The 24,987-nt window shown below is 47.1% G+C and overlaps 1 protein-coding gene across 2 annotated transcripts in view; it reads left to right on the top strand.

Annotated features, from left to right (window-relative positions):
• EVL (Enah/Vasp-like) overlaps positions 1-24,987 on the top strand; it is a 138,634-nt gene that overhangs the window by 21,623 nt on the left and 92,024 nt on the right. Inside the window, exon 1 of one of the 2 annotated variants that reach the window (XM_057318516.1) lies at positions 10,828-11,010. The exons of the other annotated variant lie outside the window; for it this stretch is intronic. Within the exon in view, the coding sequence (XP_057174499.1) occupies positions 10,988-11,010 (23 nt within the window). The 5' untranslated portion in view covers positions 10,828-10,987. Of the gene's footprint in view, positions 1-10,827; positions 11,011-24,987 lie in introns of those variants that run through there. 2 annotated transcript variants of the gene reach the window in all.

Raw genomic sequence — 24,987 nt, 5'->3', positions numbered from 1 at the left:
GTAGTGCATCCCTGAGAATGCCCTGTACTGGAGGTTCTTTTCTGTAACTTGCTTTTTTGTTTGATTCGTGGAGGTGTTTGTTACACAACAATAATTCATACTTTGTAACAATCCTCTATCATGTTTTTACTCAACAATATTAACAATAGGTCTGCGTTTGCAGTGACTCCATATTTTTTTTTATTATTTTTCTTAAAAGATTTTGTTTATTTCAGAGAGAGTGAGAGCATGAGCAGGGGAGGGGCAGAGGGAAAGGAAGAGAGAATCTTGAGCAGACTCCATGCTGGGCTCGGAGCCCAGTGCGGGGCTCGATCTCATGACCCTGAGATCATGACCTGAGATGAAACCAAGAGTTGGCGCTCAACTGACTGAGCCACCCAGGTGCCCCTGTACTGATTCTTTATATACACTGTATTTTATTTGCCCAGTCCCTGTTGATGGATATTTTGTTTATTGCTATTTTAAGTTACAGAAAAATCAATATCTTTGTGCTCTTTTGGTTTTAACTTGTTCTATGGTGGTTAAAAGTTAGGCAACCTATGTTTGAGTGTGATCAGCTCTGCCACCTTTCAACTGTGTGATCTTGGGGAAATTATTTCATCTTTCTGTTCCTCAGTCTCTCCATCTGTAAAATGGGAAAAATAAGAGAACCTGACTCCATGCTGCCCCCCCCCCCAGGATTAAGGTCATTGATACAATAGGCAGAGCAGAACAGGGGACATAATAACTGCTCGGTGACTGTTAGCCCTTGTTTATGGGGCACTGGTTGGTGGAGGTGGTAGGAGTTTTTCGACTAAGGTGCCATGGATCGCTTCTGGGAAGATGTCAGTGGATCCCTTCCAAGGAAGAGGGGGCATCGTGAGAGGGTGACTCTTTTGTCCTGTGAGGTCAGCATGAAAGTTTATATTTTCCAGGATCAACCAATGCCCTCAGGGCAAAAAGGGGCTTCTGTGTCCATTTGCCTTTTCAGACCCTCTTCTTTCTTTTCAGTTTTAGCCTAGAAATTCCTCGCCATCTTGACAGCAATCTGATGCCTTTAGAAATGTCTGCTTGTTTTTTAGCAGTTTTACCTGGCTTTTTGGTTATTTTCACTAGAAGAGTTGATCTAAATAACCCCGTTCATCGTCACTGGAACTGGGAGGTCACTCCGACTTCATTTAAAGATCAGTGCTGATTTCTAATCTCTCATCACATGATGGCTGTCCTGGAAATGACAATACTTGTCTGGCACACCTGGGAATGTAGCTGTTTGCCATGGGAGGGACTGGCTTTGGGGCCTGGGGCACTGGCCTCACAGAGAGCCGAGGGCTCCAGATGCCAGAGCCCCTTACCTAGTGGAGGCATGGCAGTAGGGGAGGCTCGCTCGAGAGGACTCGTTGATGAAAGAGAAGTCAACCTCCGACTGAGGGAGATAGTTTTCAGAGAGAGCGTGCAGCGCGAGCAGTGTCTGTATCCTGCCGTCCCAGTAGGAGGAAGGGAGTGGGGTTTCCTGCCTCTGCACTCTTGACATTTTGGGCAGACAGTTCTTTGTTGTGCAGGTCTATACACAGTAGGGTGGTTAGCAGCACCGCTGGCCTCTGCCCACCGGGGGCCCGTAGCACTCCTGCGTCCCCAGTTGTGACGGCTGACGGTGTCTCCACACGGTCCATGGCCCCTGAGGCATTGAGATGGCCCCAGCTGAGACTCCGGTGGTTGAGCAGTGAGCGGGTCTCCGACTTTAACATGTACCCGAGCGCCCTGGAGAGCTTGCTAAGACACGGATGGCTGGGTTGCACCCTCCCTCCCGAAGTCTCTGATTCAGTTAGTCTGGGGAGGGGCTGAGAACGTTCATCTTTGACAGGCTCGCAGGTGATGCCCTTGCCGCTGGGGGAGGTGCCTGCCTTTGGGAGGCGCTGGTTTAAAGGACGAGCACCTCCATTTGAAACCAGGGGACTAGTTCTGAGTCCATCTCTGGCAGTAGCTGTGGGACCGTAGACAAGGCGCTCTGTTCTTCTCTTTCTGTGGTCCGAATGAGACGGGCATTTTTCTTAGAGTCGCTGATGCCACTTAATGAAATCTATGAAGCCCTGCAAGTTCCACATTCTCTTGATAGAGTACAATGGTTCTCAAAGTTTGGTTCCTTCAGTGCCTGTGTCCCTTTTGCCCTCCTTTCTCTCAGTATTTGCTGTGGGGTCCCAGGAAGGTAGCATCATAGGAGAGTGAATGGTTTGAGAACGAGGCATGGAACATAACCAGGGGCTCGTATTGTTTCGTGCTCATGGAAATACATTTTATAAAAAGAACCGCAGTTCCAAATGCAGTCAGCTTCCTGGCGAATCCCAGTTCAGCATTAGGGCTGCATCGGAAGGTCTTAATCACTTTGTCCCGATACCTATTAATTTAAACACCAGGGTTATATAGGCTGGGCGTCGGAGCTTTTTGTAAGGAGTATAAACACCATTGCAAGACTTATGCAAATGGAACGTTTTTGGAAACTAAGAAGCAGTGCTATTTTGGAGGAGGAAAAACACCACCTTGTACATTTTAGTAGGGAATCAGAAATAGAGAAAGCCTGATTATCAGAAATAAAATGTGAGAAAGAAAAACTAGCTTTTTGAGGGAACAAATTTAAAGCAGGACTTCTCAAGTTACAGCTCTCTTAGGCATATATTCATATAATTTCTTTACCATTATGTCTTCCCTTTAAGTCCTTCTCTAGACAGAACACGTGTTAAATAAAGGTTCTCCTTTTTAGTGCTTGTGTTATTGGGAAAGGATTGCATGGTCAGGATTGGTGCCTAGACTCTAGATCTTAGGTGCCCAAAACACAGGGGCAACTCCCCTCTTTGAAGGCGGCATAGACCTCATGTCTCTGTGGTCTGGTTTTAGATGTATTTATTTAGACCCCTCTTTTACTTCCCTACCTTCGAAATAAAATATCCATCCCTGCCTTGCCAGCGGGTGCCAGAAATTCCCACGTCGTTCATTCACTCGGTCTCTACCATGGTCTGAATGTTTGTGTCCCACCGTAATTCGTATGTTGGGATCCTAACCCCCAATGCGATGGCATTAGGAGGTGAGGCTTTTAGGAATGGCATTGGTGCCCTTATGAAAGCGACCCTGTGGAGCTCCCTGCCCCTTTCCTCCATGTGCAGATACAAAGAGAAGCTTGCAGCCTGGAAGAGGGCCCTTCCCTGACCGTGCTGGTGCCCTGATCTTGGCCTTCCAGCCTCCGGAATTGTGAGGGATTCCTGTGTCTTCACAAGCTCCCCAGACGGCAGCATTTTGTTATGCTGGAGCCCGAGCGGACCAGGCATTCTCCACCTTCCAAAGGCCCCCACTGGACTGTTCCCAGAAATTCCCTTCTTCGCTTGCTTCTTGGAAGACACTTAACATGCCAGAGGCTTTGGAATCCACTCATTCTTGCAGTTCTGTAGAACGTTTAATTAATTAATTAGTTCATTCGTTCCGATTCCCTACCTTCTGTGGAAAATGCAGATATGAGCAAGACATTCTCTGATTCACTCGCTTTCTTCTTTGACTTCATATTATTGTGCCAGTTAGTGTGGGTTGGGTTTGTGTCTCTGTAGTGGGTTGGTTTGTGACTTCCAAGCACTATTATATGGGAAGCAAAGGGATGATAGGGGTGAGTTTGTGAAGTTGGGGGATTAGAGTTAATTATGGTAAGTGCCTCAGAATAGCCAGATCTGGGGGAGGGGGAGGGGCTCTGTGAATCAGCGCCTATGAATCAGACCATCCCTTTTTTAAGAGACCCACAAGTGTGATAGTTGGAGAGAATTCGGAGAAGCACTGAAGGCTGGAAGTTCTGGAAAATAGCACCCCCCCCCCATTTCAGGATGATTTGATCTAAGAAAACTAGGCAGTAATTTAGAATTAACTTCAGTCATTTGAAGGATTTCGCAAAATAAGAGGATGTAAATGGGGCAAGAGCAAAAATGGACCAGATAGGAAAGAACTTCTTATCCACCAGTTCATGGGGAAGGATGATAAGCTATGGTGAGATATGGTAGGAAGATGACCTACAACTTGGACAAAGGCAGAAAGTATCGTGTTGGTATCCCTCAAGAGCATCCTTTCGCAAGCCCGCCTAAGGGACACCTGATGTTCTTGGAGAAGACTTCCTTTTGTAAAGTTAGATGCTAACTTGTAGGAGATGGATAAACTACACGTGATTTCTGTCTGGTAGAGATCTAAATGGTTATTTGTGTTTAGTAGAAAAGATAACTACAAAGTTTATGGTGTCATTGCTTTGTGGGACGTGAGCCAGTTTGGGATCTAACTTTACAAGATTATCACAACATTCTTTTTTGACGTTGACTCTGTGTGTGTGTTTCTTGTGTAACCTTTTGAACCAGCTCTGTCATCCTGCTGCTCCCTCATAATGACTTTAATCAGTCCTTGATACAAGCATACTGTATTTTTGTATGACCGTTAGGTTTTTAGCTTTTCCAAGTTGCACTTCGACAGAGTGAACACATATTGAAGAGATAAGCATCTGAGGTAGCTAGGCTGTTGCCCGAAGTAGGGTTTGACATATTTGACTGTGAGCTCCTTTTAGTCCTGAATTCCCACAGTTATGTGTGTTTATAAGCTCTCTTGGTCACTTGGATAATCAGTTGCGTTTATAGATCATCTAATTATGTGACCTGGATAAATACTTAAAATTCCTGCTTTGTCAAGGCCTCAGTGGCACCAAGTGGAAGAGGGCGATTTCCTGTGTTGTTGATGATAATGTTATCACTTATTTATCTAGCACGTCTAATTTACAAAACACTGGAACACTGACTATTGTCTTTGGCCCTCGAAATTTCTTTGTGAGGGAGCAGAACAGGAATTATTACCCACATTTCATAGGTGAGTAAGCTGAGACTCTGACAGGTGAAGTGACTTGCTCTGCTGGTAAGAGGTGGAGCTCAGACCACAGCTCAGCTGTTCACACTCCAGGCCCGTGGGCTGTTGTACGCCGGAACCAGGATGCAAGAGGATCTTGGTAAGACCAGTGAGTTGAGGTGGGGAAGAAAACCAGTGCTAACGAGGTAACTAGGAAATCCTTTGTCACAGCTGCAGACACTTTCATAATGATTTACCAACACTGACTCTCCTTGGGTTTTCTGAGGCCTTGTGGTCTATTCCCGGCTGTTGGAAAGGCCTCAGGTGTGTCTGAATCTTCTTTCACCTCCTCATCTCTCTCAGGTGGTAGGGTGCTAGACGTACTGGCAGGTGCCCAGGAAGTACTTGATGAAATATGTGAATTTGCTTTGCATGCTTTTGTCTTCATGATTCTCCCTCTATTCCTGGTAAGATTTTCTTGGCAAAGTTCTGTCTATCCGGGTGACATTGGAGCAGCTGCACTTGTTTATTCAAAAGGATAATCTGCCCTTTTATCTGACGGTTGCACCGGAAAGAGGATGCTGACTTCATCCAATTTCATCTTTTTATGAAACCTTCTCTCTCAGTCTACAAACTGCTGGTTCATTAATTCAACAGATATTTATTGAGTGATTCCGGGTGCCACCCCCGGGGCAGAGTGGTGAAGACGGAACAAGGTCCTTCCTCTCATGGAGCTTACACTTCTTTGGCATATGGTTCTCATGGGGTGCTTAGTATTTCTGTTGAAGTATTTTCCACCTTTGCTCTGCTTAGTTACTAACCTAAGAACCACATGGAACAATGGGCTTGTGAGAAAGACTATCTCTGGAACATACCTGTAATCCATCAACTCGTTTTCTGCTCTTGTGTCGTGCTGCCCACGGAATCCAGGCCCTGTCAGCTCTTACCTGGACTGCTGCTGCAGCTTCTGATGTCCCCCCACTTCCACGTTCCTTCTAAGAATGAAAATCTAGTCATGTTACTCCCTTGCCTAACACTCTACAGTGGCATCCCTGGCTGCTAAAGCCCTGCTGACCTCTCTGTCTTCCTGTCTCCTCTGTTCCTTACTCCTCCGTTCCAGCCACTCTGCATGAGCAGGTGACAGCCAAGCTTGTTTCATCCTACCTCAGCTGATTCTTCTGCCTGCAGTCATCCTTCCTTGAGGTTTGCACAACTGTCCTCTGGTTGTCATTCAAATCTCGCCAAAAATATCACTCCCTAAGGGGGTCTTTCCTGTCACCTCTGCTAAGTTCAGTAGCTCCCGTCACTCTGTGGCACGTTGCTGTCTTTTATAATCTCGTTGTTATTCATTCGTGATCTGCCTTCCCCACTTAGAAGCAAGCACTGGGAGACTGAGGACTGACTGCTGTCTCCATAGCATCTGGAATAGCATCCAGCATAGTAGCCCTCCAGCTTGCTTGTTGAATGAATGCGAAGATAAGCTCCAGTAACCTGGCACGGGTATTTAGAGAGTGCTTATTTGCCGAGGGAGACTGATGTAGACAGGAATGCAGAAATAATTACCAATAACTCCTACTGTTGAGTAGTGGTAGACTGAAAAATACAATTGTGTTTGCTTTGTAGTAGAATGCTTTTTAGGGGTAGTTCTTAGTTTAAATAGAATTCTGAAAATAGAGGTGAGGGATGGCTTTATTTAAAACTTTTATTTTATTTTATTTTTAAAAATATTTTATTTATTTATTTGACAGAGATAGAGACAGCCAGCGAGAGAGGGAACACAAGCAGGGGGAGTGGGAGAGGAAGAAGCAGGCTCATAGCAGAGGAGCCTGATGTGGGGCTCGATCCCATAACGCCGGGATCACGCCCTGAGCCGAAGGCAGACGCTTAACCGCTGTGCCACCCAGGCGCCCCTAAAACTTTTATTTTAAAGCTAGATGTCACTGTAGAAGTTTGCTTGAATTATGTAATTTGGGAGAAAGAATTAGTTCAGTGTGTAGGACTCACATTTCATATCAATTGAAGAAGGGATTTTTTTTGTTTTGTTTTTAAATATTTGGAAAGGTTAATTCAACTGCAATACAAGTGCATTCAGTGAATTCAGCAAGTTTTTGACCAAAGGCCTACTGCATGCCCAGGAATGTTAGCTTTCCCACCTTGTCAGGGGCCTAGAAACACCTCCTATGAACAATCGTATTCGGTATCTCCACGTTTGTTTCTCTGGGGACTCCTCAGGCAGCCTGCATGGCCAGTCACTGCAGGAGGACAGCAGGGCCCAGTCAGGGGGGCCTTTATTCTTAGGAGGAGATGTAGAAAAAGGGGGTGTGTCCAAGCTCAGAGATGACCTGAGCTCAGAGAGCCCCACCCCATCCAGAACATCAGCACTGAGGGGGCTGCCAGTCATTTAAGCCAGGTGTTCTCAGGCTGAGTCTGCCTGCCCCTGCTAGAGGGAGGAGAGAGCCTGGCGGAGGGGACTCTGGGCCCTTCCACTCCTCCTTCAACCAGAACCCTCTACACTTATCAGCTTTATGTCCCATATAAGGGCCATTAAAAAAAAAAAAGGTCCCATGGCAGGAACAGGCTTTGTCTGAGCCTTGAGTCATTAGTGGATGACCTGGGATGACCTTTTGTTTTTTAACATTCTGTGGTCACAGAAGTGCCTTCCCAGTCTATTCAGGGAGGAGTGGAGCTGTCAGGAGACTTGGACCCTCACTGTGGCCCTCTTCCTGGCACTTTGGTGCTATCAGTGATCAAATGGAGTGCCTAGCCTTTGAAGATGACTCCATCCCTGGTCTGGTCCCATGTCAACACAGGATTCTAGCCCTTCTTTGTGCAGCAGCTGACACCCTTGCAGCCCTTAAAGATGCGTGCCTGGCCATGACATTCAGGCACTAGCCTGGACCAGCCCGCTAGAAGAACCCCAGATGGTCACCATGGCCCAGCCCTGTCATGGAGCCGCAGGCTGCCTGACCGACTATGGGATAAGCGCTCTGCCGGAGGCAGCCTGAGGCCGTTGGATTGTGGGTGTTGGGACCCAAGAGGGCACAGGGCTGGCAAACAATGGCATTAAGCCAACATGGCTCCAAGTTATTGCTCTGCCACTTGATAGCAGTATGACCTTGGGCAAGTTACTTAACTTCTTTGACCTCTGTTTCCCTATTAGTAAATTGGGGAATCTCATAAAATTTTGTCTACCATACATTTGGTGCTTGGATTTGGAGATTTTTCACCATTTTTCACCAACTCTGCTTGTACTAGGACTTTATGAATTACCCTGAAAGGTATAACCAGCATTCCAAGAGGAGATTCTTACATTACCGATGGAAAACAGGCCTGAAGTCCAGAGGTCTCCATCCCCTGGGCCTCTGCCACATTGGACCTGCCTCGCGGCCAGGCTAAAGCACATCTGGCCAGCTCCCGCCATGGCAGATGTCTAGGAGTTGAGACTACTGCTACTCCTCCCCATACCTTGCAGATAGTGCCAAGAATGTAGGTTCTGGCCATTAGACCAACCAATACCTCTCTCAGTCAGAAGTAAGTGTTGAGTGTCTACTGTTTACTAGCCCTGTTCTTGAGGCTGGGAAGGACTGGTAACAATGCCCTAAATCTCCTTTCCCTCAAGAAGCTTGCTTCTGGTTGCTTGCCAGCTGCCCCTACCCCCATCCATCTATGACTGTACCCAGGTAGTTTAATAAATAACAACATCGTATCATTGTATTTGGTATGGGCGAATTGCTCTAAGACTTGGGTAGTCTTTACTGCTTTTTTAAACTTGGGCTTTAGGGCAAGGATCCTAAGCATATATCCATACATGGTGTATATATGTATGTACACACACACACATCCCTTATCCTGAGAATCCTAGGACAGAAATACGTTGACCCCCACCCAAAAAGTAAATGAGCTAGCAGTGAGCAGACAGAACACTTCACTGAGGAGGGCGGCCTCACCATAGAGAAGAGCGTCCAGCTATCAGCACTGTCAGGGAGAGGCGGCCTTGTGAGGCAGTAACGATGATGGAGAACGTTCTGCAACTTGATGGACTCGACGAGGAGCTCTCGCGGCTCCCTGGGTGCTGCCCTGTGGGGTCCCGACAGCCGTCCTGTGAGAGAGGCATGGGTGGCATCTGCATTTCTCCAGTCGTGCATGCGGGGAGCAGGGCGCGGACAGCTCACGTCGCCTGCCATTGATCACAGAGTCAGGAAGTGGCAGATCTGGGACGTAAACTCGGTTATTTAATGACTCCGAATCTCTTGTGTTTTCTGTTATATCCTGATGCTGCCAAGAAGCTGCTGTCGCTGGAGGGTCCCAGGCAGAGTCTTGTCAGGAATATTGGGCAAGGCATTCTGGATCAGCTCAGTTGATGATTGCTGTGTGGTTTGAGGGATCTCAGGATTCCCCCCAAATCGTCCTCACTAATCAGTCTGCTGTTACCGCTTCATTTCTTTGAATCAGGCTCTGGACTCTGACTGCTCTTCTAGGTAGAGAGAACGTGGGAAGGGGGCGTCGTCATCCCAGAGCACCTTTGTGTGTGGGTACCTGTACTCCCATCCCTCTCCTCCTTAACGGAAGGCGGAGGCAAAGGAGGTTCCTGCTGCAGACCCTGATTAAACGGTTCCTCTTTGTCCAGCTCTGTGCCAGGCTCTGGGAATGCACGTCACTGCCCTACGGGCCTCAGGGATGCGTGGGGCAGGCAGAGTGCTGGGCGGTGGCTCGGTGGCCGTAGAGAGAGCAGCTGACTGGCCTGGGGTGGTGCAGGCTCCTGGGGGGCAGAGCATGCGTGAGAGGACAGAGGTCACATAGGGAACAAGGAATAATCTGGGCCAGTTGCCTCATGGACCAAAGGAAGGAGGTCCTGGCACATTTTGGGAACTGGGAATGTCTGCCTGAATTGGGGGGTTTGTGAAGAGTTTTAATGGAAGAAAGAGTTGGAGAAGTAAGACTTTCTTTGCGGGGCTGAGGCATTTTTGCATACCCATGGGTGCTGAGGAACTAATGCAGGGTTGGAAGGGGCAGGGGCATCAGAATCAGGTTTAGAAAATGGCTTGGGCCAATTTTTAGAGAAGGACAGAATGAGGAAGACCAGTTATAAGGCACAAGGCTGCGTGAGAAGTGCTGAGGGCATGGAATGGGAGGGGCTGGACTCAAAGAAACCTGGAGGCAGAATCAGAATTAGTGACTGATTGTATTTGTGTTATGAGGGAGAGAAAGTCAAGAGTGACTCACAGGTTTTTATTTGAGATCTGTCTCCCTTATTTCGTAAAGATCTGCACTGTAAGTGCCGAGCAGCTCCTTAATGGCAAGTTTCAGAATACAGCCAAATCTTGCCAGCTTGGGCTTTACAAACTGGTAAACATTTTTTTTTTTTTTTGGCTGACATCTTTTCCTTTTTCTCAACTTCTGTTCTGAAATTATTATAGTAATTTTTGTATCTCAAGGAATTGATAAGAGTCTGGTACATACTAGATACTCAATAAATGAATAATTAAGTAAATGAGCTCATTCATCACAGTTGACCTACAAGGTCACGCTGTTCATGGTAAAGTGGTGAGCACAGAATGTGACTTCTGTGATTCTGAAGCAGTTTATGCATTTGTGCTGAACAAATGTTTGCTAGTGAAGCTCTAAAGAATTTTCAGTAAAGTGGTATCACTCTATACTGTTCACTGACCAACTGGCTATACCTGATGGTGACAGCAGCAGCCACGGAAGATGAGGTAGTTGGGCAGGTCACAGTGGAGCCGGTGACATTCCTTTAGGCTTTTGCCTCCCACTTACAACCTGCAAATTCCTAGTTTGGGGGGGTGGGACATATATGTGATTCACCCAGGATCCCAGGCATGCCCGGGGTTCGACTTCTTTCTCTGGGCTAATCCAGCTTCCAGCCTGGAGCCTAAGCATACACTGCATTAATCAGACTTGCTGGAATGATCACATGGTTTTCTAGCTGCCTCCCCTGTTAGCTGCCGCTTGTCAGCAGCTGGCGGAGCTGGAGGCTGCAGGCCCCTGTCTGCAGAAAGCCTTGTACTTCAGAATATTGGGGGGGTGTGGAAACCCCGCCTCTTTTTTCTGCACTTTGCACCATCTGACTGACTAAATGGTTGTCCTCCGAACCAAAAAGGCTACCAGACAATCTAAGGAAATTGTCTCTGACTAGGTCATGTTTGCATTTGAAGAATTCAGGTACGTTCTGGGTTTCCTACATCAGTCTGCCGCTGGGTTTTTGTTCTCGCTAGGTTTTTGCTGTGTAATGACAGCTTAGGCTCTGGCTGGTTCTCACCCAAAAAAGGGTTTTATTCTGCATGTGGTGGGGTTGATCCCGGTTGTGGGGGTGGGAGGCAGAGAGGTGGTGCAGGTCGGGGTGTTTACTGCAAGCACAAGTGCGGCGTGGATAATTGGTTGATGGTGTGTGAATTTGCGGAGGACCCCACCTTGTGCCTCATTCGAGCTGCTGTGGGTGGTGTGGAGTTATGAATGCAGAATAGCAACTGTTTATCCAGAATGAGTCCCATGCTCTCTTTTGTTTTTCTTCCTTTGTCAAACTCATGGAGTCTGCTGCTCTTTTAAAAAATGCTAATCGTAGCAAGGAAGGTGAAAAATCCTGCAAGTCTGCCTGCTTAGTTGAGATTTGATTTTTGGCTCTGATTTTTTCCTCATTGTTAATAGTAATCTCGTGCCTGGGCAGTTTTCTGGGAAGTGCCCTGATGCTGTTTTGTTAGCAGGGTCCTTCTCTGCTTTCGTAAGCTCTTCAGCTGCTGTAATTATCGATGCTCCAAATTAGTCTTTTGTGCCTCTTATTCCTTCTCTCTCCTCCATCTCCTCTCCACGGATCTGTCTCTGGGTATGACTGTGGGAAGGGATGTTCCAACAGAGATAGTTTCTAAGAAATGAAAATAAAGGAGGCGGAATGGGATGGTGATCTGATCATTCGTGTGCATATTTCCACCTTTTGGAACATATGGAAGAGAGTGTATGTGTGTGTCTGCTCCTAACCTCCAGCAGCCTCTCATTTCTCAAATGGAATTTTGGTTTATTTTAGAACAGAGTGTAAATACCATATTGATGGGCAAGGGGGTGATTGTGTGGGGACCTCAGTTCTGTCTCTACAGACCTTTTTTGTTCCCTCTGAAGGACGTTGCTGCAATAGACATTTAAATGACAATAGAATAACCACCTTTCATTATTTGTAAGAGGAAATTAGAGACCTTTTAAACAAAATCAAGGGAGTGGATGAGGGGATCCCCAGATTTGCACGAAGAGAAGCAGGGCTATAAGGGTTGTCCCCCGCCCTTTCTGTAAACTTGGAGCTTTGCATCTGGGAAGTTACCCTTTGTTTAAGAGAGTGTCTCTGCATGATTTCTAATGGACCGGGCTTGTGAAAAGGACATTCTTTCCGTGTGGCAGCATGCTCTGGTGACGTGGGCCTGTGACCTTACACAGTGACCAGAACTTACTGTTTTACTGTAGCTCCATTAGATAACTAACAAGGATTTGTTCTATGCTTGGCATGTTACAGTAGATAGGTCCATAGTGAATCAGGAGTCCCAGGTTCTAATCCCAGTTTGAAAATTAGCTTTCCTGATCCTTCTGAGAGGTACAGAGGAGTTTTGGGGATCGTAGAAAGTAATACAATTGTGAGGTTCATACCTTATTGTTAGTATTGATTCTAGATGGAGTGAGCCTTAGCTGACTGCCTTGAGCAGAGCTGGGAGCTGTTCACCTCCTTTCCTAGTTAGGGAAGAGGGATATGTATCCACAAGCCTGTTCCCATTTTGCTGAGCTCCTCGCCCAAAAGCTGGGTCTCATGAGTTGGAAGGGGGTCAGGTTGAAGGCCACTGTACCGCTGAACTGAGAAAGTGGGGCCATCTGTGAAAAGTAGACCACAAAGGGGACGTCAGTTACCTGTGCTTCCAGCTTTACCTCAGCTGGCCCTGAAGAACTCTGCCGGGTACGACTGCATTTTGTGACTGCTGCGCGTACCAGACAAATGGCTTTCTTCTTTAGTCACAGGCTTCGTTATGTGGGGGCCAGTTGATCATGGTGGCGCGACACAGGCAGTGTCGGGGAGCTTAGCTCTTTAGCTTAGGCCAGGGTGGTGCTTAAGGTCTGGCCTTCAGTAGAATCACCTGGAGGGCCCATGAAACCCTGCATTCCTAGGCCCCCCTCCCAGAGGCTCAGATCCAGCAGTAGGTCTGGGGTGAGCTTGAGGATCTGCATTTCTAGCAAGTTGCCAGGTGATTCTGATGCTGTAGGTCTGGTGACCAGACTTTCAGAACCATCGGCTTGGGGAGAGCAGACAGCCTGTCATTATTGAGATGGGAAGTCTGAGGCAAAGACAGGGAGGTACAGGGAGCAAAGAAATCCAGAGCCAGAAGCCGCATTTCAGGTTCAGGCAGGTGGACCAGAAGCGTGCATGCTCGTGGGGGGTTACAGTCCCAACAGTCCCCTCCTCCTGGGGAGGGATGAGAGTCGGGGAATTGGTTTATAACCCAGGTCCTGCCATGTACAGCCTGTGTGACTTGGCAAGTTTCTTGATCTTTCTTTAGTCTCAATTTTCTATATGAATTTTCTATAAGGAAGTCTATAATGCTGTTAGAATTAAATGAGATGACAAGAACTTTATACATTATATTGTAAGTTCTTTCTACATGAGTATAATGGAGAAGAGGACTGGGGGCCGCTCTGTCAGCTGATGCACACGTGTTTAAGGGCCTCGTGCTGCACACACTCCTCCACGCACACACCCCTACCCTGAGCACACATGGGCCTTCATTTTGATGGACACACGTACACACCGTTATTCCGTATCGGACCGTGAGTTCCTTGAGAGCTTTTGAGTCTCCTTTGTTTTTAACTTTGTCTCCTTTGTGCCTAAAACTGCTTGACGCACAGTAAGGCCTTAATGAGTAAGCAGTTGACACAGTTCGTTTTCAGAGGGTTTAATAAGGAAGGAAAAACAAGCAAGTGATCTGGCTAGCTCGGTGCAGGCCTGATATTGGTGCCATGGTGCCCGTTGAGCATGCTCGTTCCGAAGAGCATGTCGAAAAGCTGACAGCTGACCTCCAGAGAAAAATGGGAAGTGTCCTCAGCACACCCCAGTTACTGGAGTGCCGGAGAACTCCGATCACATTTCATAAGGAATCTCTGCAGATGATCTCACTCTAGAACGTGCTGATGATCGTAATGATTTGCTGAGGCCAAACCCACACAATTGCAGAACCCTGAGAGCTTGAGTGGTTGGCTGCATTTTCCAGATGGTTAGGGTATTTTTTTGCCTGCCATTGACTTCAAGACTGTATTGTTCTGACACCAGGCAAGCTGCTCTAGCTGGCTTTTGTGGTAGATGCAATTCACCTATGTTTTTACCTTTTTGAAAAAACTTCTTACATGAGAAACTTACTGAATTCATAGTTTAGTAAGCATTTACCAGTTACTACATACCGCAGAGACTGCCTTCTGAGCCCCCCCTAGAGACAGCTTTGTGGAGTATTCTGTAGTTTTCCTTCCCCTTCTAGACCCAGAACGGTGACTGCATTCCCTGCCCTCCCCAGAATAAACATTTTTAAATGTGGTTTTTGGCTCTATAATCTCACAAGGGAGAATGGAACCCAAATCAGAAACTACTGTTTCTCAGAATTCCTGATACTTATTCTGATTTATTTCTAGAAGGAATGTGGTATACCAACTCCAAGATCTAAAATCCACAGTTGGAATGTGTCAATCACCTAAAAACGGGAAGTCACTACTCTGAGTCTGTCTGCTTTATGGAAGCATTGAGGTTCAGTCAAACTCCAGCCAGCTCTTTCTTTATTCAGATTCATATCTAGTCTTGGGAAGTGTTTTAACTTTTCTTGCTCTTTCACTGGATTATGGAAATGAGTCAAAATGAGTGGTATTGGGGAAGACGTAAAGTTTGGGAGCCAGGACAGCCCACCCAGTGTCGAGCCCAAGCCAGCCTTCACCCCTCTCATTTCCCGGGCCCTGCAGTTCACCAAAGAGACAGGTGTTTAGGTACAATGACTGTCATGCTGCAGCAAGCAAGTAAGACTTGTCAACAGGAGATGGGGACGGGGCTGGCTGGGGTTGGGAAGGTGCAGGACTGGCTCATTGAGTGCCTCTGTGTCCCACACACCGCTAGTTGCTTCACCCATGGTATCTCTAAGCCACATAGCATCAATGAAAGCAGAAGCTCCGGGATGTGGACAACCCCAGACTTCTCTGGAAGTCTATCGGGCATCTCAAACTTAACACATCTAACACCATTCTCGTGTTTAACTAAGCCATTCCTTCCTCAGTTGTCCACAGCCTGGCCTTCCTTCCGGCTGCTCAGTCATCCCTGACTCCTTTCTTTCTCTTACTCTTCATGTCTGAACCGTCAGGGGGAGTTCTGTCAGCTCTACCTCAAAGTATGCCCGTCTCTAGTGCCACCAACCTGGTCTACACTGCCACCATCTCACACCCAACTCACCGCCATGGCCTTGTAACCGGCCTCCCAGCTTCCTGTCTGCCTTGACCTCCTACTCCTGGTTCTTCTCTTTTTAAAATGTCAAATCAAGTTGTGTCAGTCCTGTGCTTAGAACCTTCCAGTGGCTTCTTGCCTGCCTGCGCATGCCCCAGCTTTTGGGTGGCTTGCAGGCCTGCTCAGCCTGGCTGTGTTGCCACCATATTCCATCTCCAACAGCTTGCCGTGTCCTTCACACCCCAACCGCACTGGCCTCGTACTGTTCTCGAGCACGCCAGGCATCCCCTCTCCTGGCCTCTGCCTCCAGATGCCCCCGTGGTTTGCTTCCTCATCTCCTGGGGTCTTTGCTAAGCTATGGCCACAAGTTCTCTTTTTAACATACCCCTCCCCACACCAGGCACTCCCTTTCCCCCTTATTCTGCTTTATTTTTTCACCAGATCACATACCACCATCTATATGCTATGGATTTCAATTTTGTGTTTGTTTATTGTTTGTCTCCCTTTAGCAGAATGTAAGTGCTACAAGGTAGGGTTTTTAAAAATCTGTTTCTGAGGGGCACCTGGGAGGCTCAGTCGGTTAAGCATCTGCCTTTGGCTCAGGTCATGATCCAAGGAGCCAAAGGCCCTGGGATGGAGCCCAGTGTTGGGCTGCTGCTCAGCCGGGGTCTGCTTGTCCAAAGAGGGAGCGGGAGAAGCTCCCTCTGTGCCCTCTCTATCTCTTTCTCTCCCCGCCCCCAAATAAACAAATAAAATCTTTAAAAGAACAAAATAAAAATAAAAATCTGTTCACTGCTGTATCCCTAGTGCCTTGCACATGGCAGGTGTCTAATAAATATTTGCTGAATGAATGAAAGAAATGAGAACAGACAGAGAGGTTGGGTAAAATGCCCAAAGTCACCCAGCAAGGAGGTCTAGTCAGTTTCAGTTCAGTTCGTCTTCCCAGACACTCTGTGCCTGGAGTGCCATCCTGTGAATCGACCTCCTGTCTTCCAGCAGTGCACCTTCCAGAGTCTCCCAGTGGGCCCGGAGCCGGTTGTAGTGCCTGGCTCTTGGCGCACCTCTACGTCTGTGGAAAAGTGGAGAACAGAAGAGTAGAGGATCCCCCCACGTAGGGTGGAATAGACTGACCCCTTGTCCTGACTCCCTCCGCTCCTCTACCGCGTGTCTCTGTGGTACTTCCTACAGGGTAATTGTACGGTACTGTTTCTCTCACACCGTTCTGCCCTCCTACGGTCTGAGCTCTTGGAAGTCAGGGAGCATAATTCAGTCATCTTCTATCACTGCCGGCTGTTAGGAGTGATCAGTAAATGTCCACAAGATTGATATTGCAGGTATTAAAATAATTTGAATTATATAAGTCACAGTCCCTGAAAGGAGCTTATGATCACACTGACTTTGGTCCCCCAGGGTCTATTAGAAAGCACAACTGTGGGTCTTTCATAGGTGATAGCAGGAGCACCTGGTTGGAGGAAGTGGCAGAGGAGGGAGAGTTGAGGGAGAGAAAAGTAGAGCAGGAGAGGGGAAGGACAGACAGATTGCATTGACTTGACAGTTTTGCCTAGTGCTTGACTAGCCACAAGCAAAATGTTATTTTGGGAAACAATTTAGCTGTTAGGATGGCAAAGCAGACATATTTAAAAATACCAATCTATCGTCCGTTATTAAGTAAATGTTAAAATTATTGTTGAGTTTTGCTCAAAGAGGGGCAATGTGGATCTGGAGTCCAAAGTCTTGGCTTCAGTTTATATAATGTAAACTTAAAAAGCTGTGACCTTGGGCAAGTCACTTTATTTCTCTAGGTCTTAGTTACTTTACTTATAGGAAAAGGGCTACTTTGAGGATAATATATAGGAAAGAAGTGTATAAAATGACAAAATTTTGCTGTAATGTTTGTATTTTGTATTTTGGAATTAGTGGAAGCTTGATCAGTTAATATCTAACTGGCTCAGATGTTACTTTTTAAAACAGTCCTGATTTCCATTCCCCATTTTTCGTCGCTTAGCATTGTCATAATCTCTTACGTTAAACACAACAGAACAAAACTTAGCGGAAAGACTTTAACTGGACTCATTACCCAGAGGAATGAGTTCCGGAATAGAATGCCAACCTGGATCCATGCGATTCTTCCTGGCTACTTAGGGTACTTAGAAAAGCATCTCCCAACTGTGTAGGTTATGAACACTCCGTATATATCTTTTGGAAGGAGGGAGGGCCTTTTTGCCATTAGGATAACCATTCACTGAGAAAACACTTCCTAAACATTTACTAAATATAAGCCATAGTAGAAACTGCCAATATGCAGACATTTATCATCCTGGAAAGGTGCTGAACCAACACCGGAAGTGTGGAGGGGGGTAGCCAAAGACAAAGGAACATTGAAAAGTAAGATAAATTCCTTAGGGACCTGATAGGGTGCATGGGCAAGAGGAGGATGTGGTTTTGCTGTATGGAGAGTTAAGGGGGACTTTTAGGAGGAGGTATGTCTTGAGTGAGTCCTGGAGAAGTGTGGGGTCTGGGTGGATGAAAATAAGTGGGGGGGAGGAGCTGAGGTGTGGGAGCGGGCTACAGTGTGTGCTCCCAGCTGCGCTTGGGCTGAGAAGAGATTTTTCTCCTTCTCAGAGTAACCAAGTTTGTTTTGTCTTTTCCTCACGATTGGTGACTTCTCTGCCCTGAGGTTTACTATTTGTGGAGGTAAACCCTTTTCACCTTCAGGGCGCATGTGACATTCATGGGAAGCGGTGCCTGACAGTTCGCGGGGCTAGCGCCTTTGCCTCCCCACTAGTATTACTACCTTGAGCAAGTCACTTAGGCTCTGGTTTGCCTGTCTGTAAAATGGGGGTATTGCCTGTCTACCGGAGTTATGGTGTTTATTAAAGGACGTAACTTACATGAAGCATCTAGCAAGGTGCCTTAGCAGATACTCAGTAAATTAATTCCTTTACTTTCCCTTACGTAGCAAAGCATTTAGTGACACCCTTATCCTGGACTAGAAATTGCATGGAGCCAAGAAAGAGGCTTGCCACACCAAGAGAGGAGCACCTCCCTGAGAGTGCAGCCCCAGAGTGCCAGAAATCAGGCCTTGGGAGATAACCCTCTTGGTTGAAATGTTTGTGCCCCAGCGAGCCAACCATGATGTGACTCAGCAGCTGCACGCCTGGACCCTTGCTTGGTCCGCTCGCAGATTCCCCGTCTGAGAGATGAATGAGGTTCCTTGCAGTTGACAGACTGAGAGTCCAGTGCTTTCTGTCTAATTAGGAGAGCAGAGCCGGAGCCCACCCCAAGTGTGGACACTCCCAGGGCCGACATACTCTGGCCACAGCCGAGAACTCGTGGTTCTGCGCCCCTCTGTGTTGTGTTGTCTCTTTATTTCCAGAGCCTGCCGTGAGAAATAAATGTCTGTTGAGTGAGCGTGGGCTGTACTGGACAGGGACGATGCGTGAGGTCTCTTCCATGGGGGGCGGAGTGAATTACAGACAACACGGTGGTGAGCACCTGTCCAACAAGAAGGAGCTGTTGCGCATATGACAGGATGCGTTGGAGAGGGGGCTTCTGTTCCACTGGACGTCAGGAGAAGCTACTGAAGATCCTCAAGGTGGAGGATTCTGTGTGATGGTTCTCAACTGGGAGCGCCCATCAAGATCTAAACACAGGGGCCCAGGCTGCACCTCAGCCCTACTTAGTCCAGAGATCCAGACGTAGAACCTGGGTGTGTGCATTGTGTCGGGCTCTGTCAATAACTCTGATGCACGCTCCCAGTTAGAGTTTGCAGGAAGAACTTGAGCTTGGGAGTCTGGAAACCCTCAGGTCTAGTGATACTGTGTAACAGTGGAGAAGTCACTTACCTTCGCTCACATTTAGTTTGTCCCCCTGGAAAACAGAAATCACATTTTGTTTACAGAGATGGGGTTCAGAGAGAATAAGACAATGGCCATATGGTAGCTTTGGAAAGTTGAGAGTCCCGGACCCAGACACATACTGTTACATGTGCATTAGAACTCATGAATCCAGGTGTGTTCGGTGTGTGTGGCCGGTACAGACTACAGCATCCCGTCTGCACTGAACTCCTGCTGGTTCATGGTCTTTCTTATGTTCGGTAACTGCACGACTAGTCGTTTGGCTGTGAGGAGTTCATTTTGTACCTGTTTATAAGCGAGAGGACTGTTTTCACTCCAGTCCGCCGGTTCAGAGCCTGCGGAGTGCCAGCATTGATCTGGCTGTGTCTTCTTCACCACCAGCCTCCCTCCATCTTCAGCAGCACAAATGCTAGAAGAGAAAAAGACAACCTGCGTTTCCTTGGGGAGTCCTGGGGAGAACATGAAACCTTGGAGCTCTTCCATCTTCAAAGATCACCTCTTGGCCACTGGTGTGCAGGCTGCACGCGGGGGGTGCCAAGAAGGAACTATGTGCAGGAAGATGGGCGTCCGCTCCAGTGCTCCCTCGTGAGCATTCCTAAGCTGTGGTCCGGTCTCCATCTTTCACGGGGTGCATTAGTTAAGAAGCTGTGTGTTAAGTCAAGATCGACCCATCTTGAGGGAGATGGGAGATGATAAAATGTGGTTAGGGCACTTTTATTATGATCTGGACGTCCAACAGACTCTGAATTCAAGAAGTCTTTGTACTCAGTGATGAAACCTTTTTCTGGAGAGAGGATGCTTCCATAGTCAGAAACTTGGAGCACTTCCCAAGCCGTAGAGTGATGACTGAGTGCTTTTATTATTCTCCAACTTACTGAAGTGAGGGAAGTAGATTCCCAAGGTAGAGGAGGGTAGACGCATTGTGCTACAGGTGATAACCTTGTTTTCCGGGGTTGGTTGGGAGATTCATGATAATCAGATCCCTGGTATGAACCAAGTGGGAATCAGCTCCTCCCCTGCCCTGACTGAAGACTTCTGTACAGCTTGCTTCAAGAAAGATGGCGACCGAGGAGAACGTGTCCTACTACTTTGGGGACCAAGTTATACTATAACTCTGTCCATTGCCAGTTCAGCTCCTCTCGTCTTCTGCACGTGGAGCCCTCCGTGGCCTGACTGCATGCTCTCTTAAAGCTCAGCTCCCAGGAACCTTCCTTCTGCCCCAGGGAACCTGGCTTGGATACAGATCGGCACACACCACCTCGCTTCCCCATCTTGAAGCCTTGGTCGTCTGCCCGTGAAGTCCTTTGAAACCCAGCCCTGTGCACACTTCCTTTCCTGACCTCTTTATCCACATGAATTTCTCTGTTCTTTCTAAACTCCCATACAGCACTCGAGGTTCATCACATGTAATCTGATGTTTAATCTTTCTCAGTCTTATTTTCTCGACTACAATGAGGGTCACTTGAAGGGAGAAAGAATGTTTGATCCATCTGCATCCCATCTATCCCACTTGAGGAGGGCTGGGTGCATTGTGCCACCTTTTCTTACTTTTCTCTTTAACCTCCCGCCATATGCCAGTCATTGTTAAAGGCCCTGGAAGGGGGAATGGCAGTAAAGAGGACAGTTGCTGCCTTCTTGATGTCTGTTCACTTTGCAGCATGGAGGCGTGATTAGGATTTCGAAAGAGCTACTGAGTCCAGTGACCAGGACCTGCTTTCGAACGAGGAGAATTGGTCCAGGCAATAAATTGACAGGAAGGCCTAAAAGTGCTAGGTGGTAGATTTTCAAAACTGTAGGGATTTACAAAAGGGTGTGAGCTAATAAAAATGCATGTGAAGCTTAAAATGCCCTTACGTATTTAAATGAGATATTTCTGACTCGTCCTGATTCCAGTACAAACAAGATCACACATGGGTATTGCAGGCCCTTCTGTTGTTGCCCATCATGTCCCCAGCAGGTCTGCGGGCTGGGGTTTAGCATTACCAGCTCCCCTTGGAAGCACCCCAGTAGGTTGTGAGAGGCTAGAGCACTTTCCTAACGTCAGACATGTGCTTAGGTGGCAAAGCTGGAAATCGAATCTAAATCTTCACACTGAAGAGCCAGTGCTCACTTTGTCATTTCATTGCTGCCTCCCACCCTGATTTCATAAAACAAGGAAAATCTGTCAGGTACTCTTGTCTTATACACTGTTTTGTGGAAAAAATGAGTATGTCACATCTATTTAACCTTAACTACGAACATTGCAACCTGCTCAGCACTTTATATGCATAAATATTTGTACCACTGTCGTCATAAGAATCCTGGGACGGGGCGCCCGGGTGGCTCAGTTGGTTGAGCGTCTACCTTCAGCTCAGGTCATGATTCCAGGGTCCTGGGATCGAGTCCTGTGTTGGGCTCCCTGCTCAGCAGGGACCCTGCTTCTCCTTCTTCCTCTGCCTCTGCCTCTCCCCCTTCTTGTGCTCTCTCACTCTCTCTCTCTCTCTCAAATAAATAAATAAATAAAATCTTAAAAAAAAAAAAAAAGAATCCTGGGACATAGCTGCTGTTTCACAGATGACCAAAACCAAGGCACACAGCAGGTGAATCACGGAAGCAGCCTCACACAGAGCTGGCATTCGAACCCAAGCTCATCAGCCTTTGGGACCTGTGCTTTTGACTCTCTTCCTCACGTAGAAGGCTTCGTGGGGAACACAAGTCCCGTGGTCAGTTGTTTAAGAAAAACTGTGCACCAACTCCCCTAGAAAAGCACAGTGTACAGTAACAGAGGCTCTGAGAAGTCCCGTGGGGTGGGGCTACAGTGGGGGCCAGTTTCGTCCCCGACTTTCCCACATACATTTAATGAAGGAACTTTTGTTGCCTAACACTTGATTTTTAGTCGACGCTCCGGAAGATCGTGCTACAGCGGAAGGAGATTCAGAGCCTGGAAATTAGAAATGGGAAGGAGAGAGTTTTCAGGGCAGATCCTTAAGTGGAAGAAGTTAAAACAAGTCTCGTATGAGCACGAGTTCAGGCTCCTGCTCTTATTGGCTATTCATTTTTTTGTTTTGGGGGTCTCTCTTGCCCTACCTGTAAAATGGGGTCATTGTGAGGAAAAGTGTGATTTTAGATGCACAAATACTTTGTAAACAATGAAACTCGAAGTTGTTTTTAATTGTTATTTACCTGTTCGTTTCTGTCCTAGTACTTAGCAGAGCACCTATTAGCTATCGGAGAGACAGTTAACAGTTGTTGGGTGAATGAGTGGGTTTGCCTTCTTTATCTCTGGGCTCTAGAACTGGTATGTTATTAACTGAACATTTTTTTCTTTCAGTTTTATTGAGATCTAACTGACATACAGTGAAACTTCTTTAAAAAAATGATACTTTGTTCCTTGAATTTTCCTTCTAAATTGTGTTTTTGCTGATTTTTTTGTTTTTGGAGTTTAATGAAATCACGCAGTTGGAAAATCAGGAACCATATTTTTCTCATTCATTTTGTTGCACCCCAAGTTGGACTGCTGAGGCAGTTTATTTTGTGTTTTTCTGACATGTCCCTGGCAGCAAGAAATGTTTTGGACAGTTCCAAAATGTTAAATTTCATTCAACAGTGTGTATGTGTTGGTTTTGTTGTTGTTGTTAGAATTTTTTTTAACACTGCTCATTCCCTCAGATGTGCCCATCTGCGTGTGTGTTTTTTAAAAGAATTTCTAATGTGTCACACTCTTGATGTAATTACTCTTGATGTTTCCTCTTTTTAAAGACTGTCAGGAAGAGAAACTTGCTGCAAGTTTGCATACCAGTGCAGTTCCTACTGATGGAGAGAGGGGTGAGGGCATTCTTTACCTGCTTCAAATAAGTCATTTGTGTTTTACCACCTGGCCAAAAGAGACAGATACGAGTTTGAGATCATTTTAATAGGTAAGGTGTTGCACAAAGATCTAGAAATTAAAAAGGAGAGAGGCAATCAGATCATTTCTTAGATAGCTACAGCTGGAAGAGCAGCACCGTTCCTCCTACAGAGACCGTGTTTTGCCAGCGGCCTGTTTGGGGAGGAGGGGGGTGTGGGGGGGCAGCGTTCCACCCTCAGCAGTCCTACTGCCCCCCACCCTGCCCCCCACTTTGGCATGGCACTCCTCTCCCCCTGGGCCGAGTCTCCTGGCCGTGGGGATTGGTTTGGGGCCAGGTCTGTTATCCGAGAGTCTTCCATGGCACTCAGGCTAGGACTGTTAGGAAAGATGCCGTTTTCTGTGTGTGTATTTTTTTTTCTGGGACCAAGAGCTGTCGGGACGAAGAAAGCCTCAAGACCCTGGCAGCCAGCATGTGGGGAAGAGTGTCTGAGAATGAAGCTGACAGAGAGGGAGGCAGAAGTCAGTGATGGCCAAAGACGCGGAGTTCTCATGGCGTCATTGCACGTGTGCTTCTGGCTCTCAGTCCTGCTGAAGCCAGGCTTACTCAGGAGCTCTTATTTTCCCACTGTATGAACTAATAAATTCCATTTTTCTCCATTAGTATCTGTCAGAACCTAAAGAATCCCAAAGAATATATAAGACTGTGCAAGAGAGATAAAAAGCAGACTAAAACTTGTATCACTTTTCTCTCCAGAAAGATGCCCATCCCTTCCGTCTTCAGACCACATTTGCAGTTTTGTATCCATCTGGGTGTTTAACTGAGGACTGTGGTCTAGCACCGTATTACGGACTGAATTGTGTGTGTCCCCCCCCCCGCCCCCCCACGGCCAAATTCAGAGGTTGAAGCCCCTGACCCCCAGTGCGACCGTATTTGGAGTTAAGTAGGTAATGAAGCTTAATTAGTTAGGTAAGTAAGTTAATCAAGTAGGTAATTAAGGCTAAATGCGGTCATAAGGGTAGGGCCCTGATGCAGCAGGATCGGTGTCCTCATAGGAAGCGATGCCAGGAGTGCTCGCACACAGAGAAGAGGGCGCATGAAGACACGGGTGAGGAGGCATCTGTAAGCTAAGGAGAGAGGCCGCAGGGGAAACCAGCCCTGCCAGCACCTTGATCTTGGGTTTGCAGCCTCTAGAACTGTAACAAAATACATTTCTGCTTCAAAGCCCCCCAGTCTGGTGTTTTGTTATGGCAGCCTGAGCTGAGTAAGACAGGTACCCTTAGAAGAAAGAAAGGAGGCTGTTAAGCGTACTCAAGACCATGAGGGACAGCCCATGAAGGCCTGGGGTGAGCTCTCTGAGGAAGAAAGGCAGTGTGAGAACCAGCAGAGCTCCGTAAGTAACCCCTGGTTTAGAGCTCTAGGAGACACTTGTTTGGACACAGTGTTTACTTCTCACTTCCCTGAAGCACGCTTGTCAGGGTCCCTTGAGGCATTTCCAGTGGGAAAGAGAGGTGATAGTGAACGCCCTCTGTGTCCAGGCAATCCATAGTTAGCTCCTTTTATCCATTCGGAGCTAGACCTTAGGATACAGCTGGGCTAGCTTCTGTTGATTCAGCCATGAAGTGCCCAGAGCTCATTTACAATATATTATTTAATTAACACCACACTCAGCTAGTTAGAAATTACCTCCGTTTTACAGATGAGAACAAACCTAGAAAGGGTCAGAACTTGGTCCTGGTCACCAGGGAAGTTACTAGCAGAGCCAGGACTAGAGCTCATGTCTACTAATTCCTATTCTGTTGCCTTTCTTCCCTGGCCCCGTAACAAGGGGAAAGCATAGACAAGGGAAGGCTGTGCAGAAATCAGCCCTGGATAGGATGCCTTCGGATGGAGAGCTGAATCCTGGATCCTGGGCCCCTGCCAAGGGAGCCAGAGGCACTGGTGACCAGCTCCATCCGTTTAATAAAACACACACTGAGCATACCCTGTAGAATTAGGAGAAGAAACCAGAAATTAAGGA

This window comes from Ursus arctos, unplaced genomic scaffold, assembly GCF_023065955.2.
Source record: "Ursus arctos isolate Adak ecotype North America unplaced genomic scaffold, UrsArc2.0 scaffold_25, whole genome shotgun sequence".
NCBI lineage: Eukaryota > Metazoa > Chordata > Mammalia > Carnivora > Ursidae > Ursus > Ursus arctos.
This window is presented reverse-complemented; position numbering and strand designations above follow the sequence as displayed.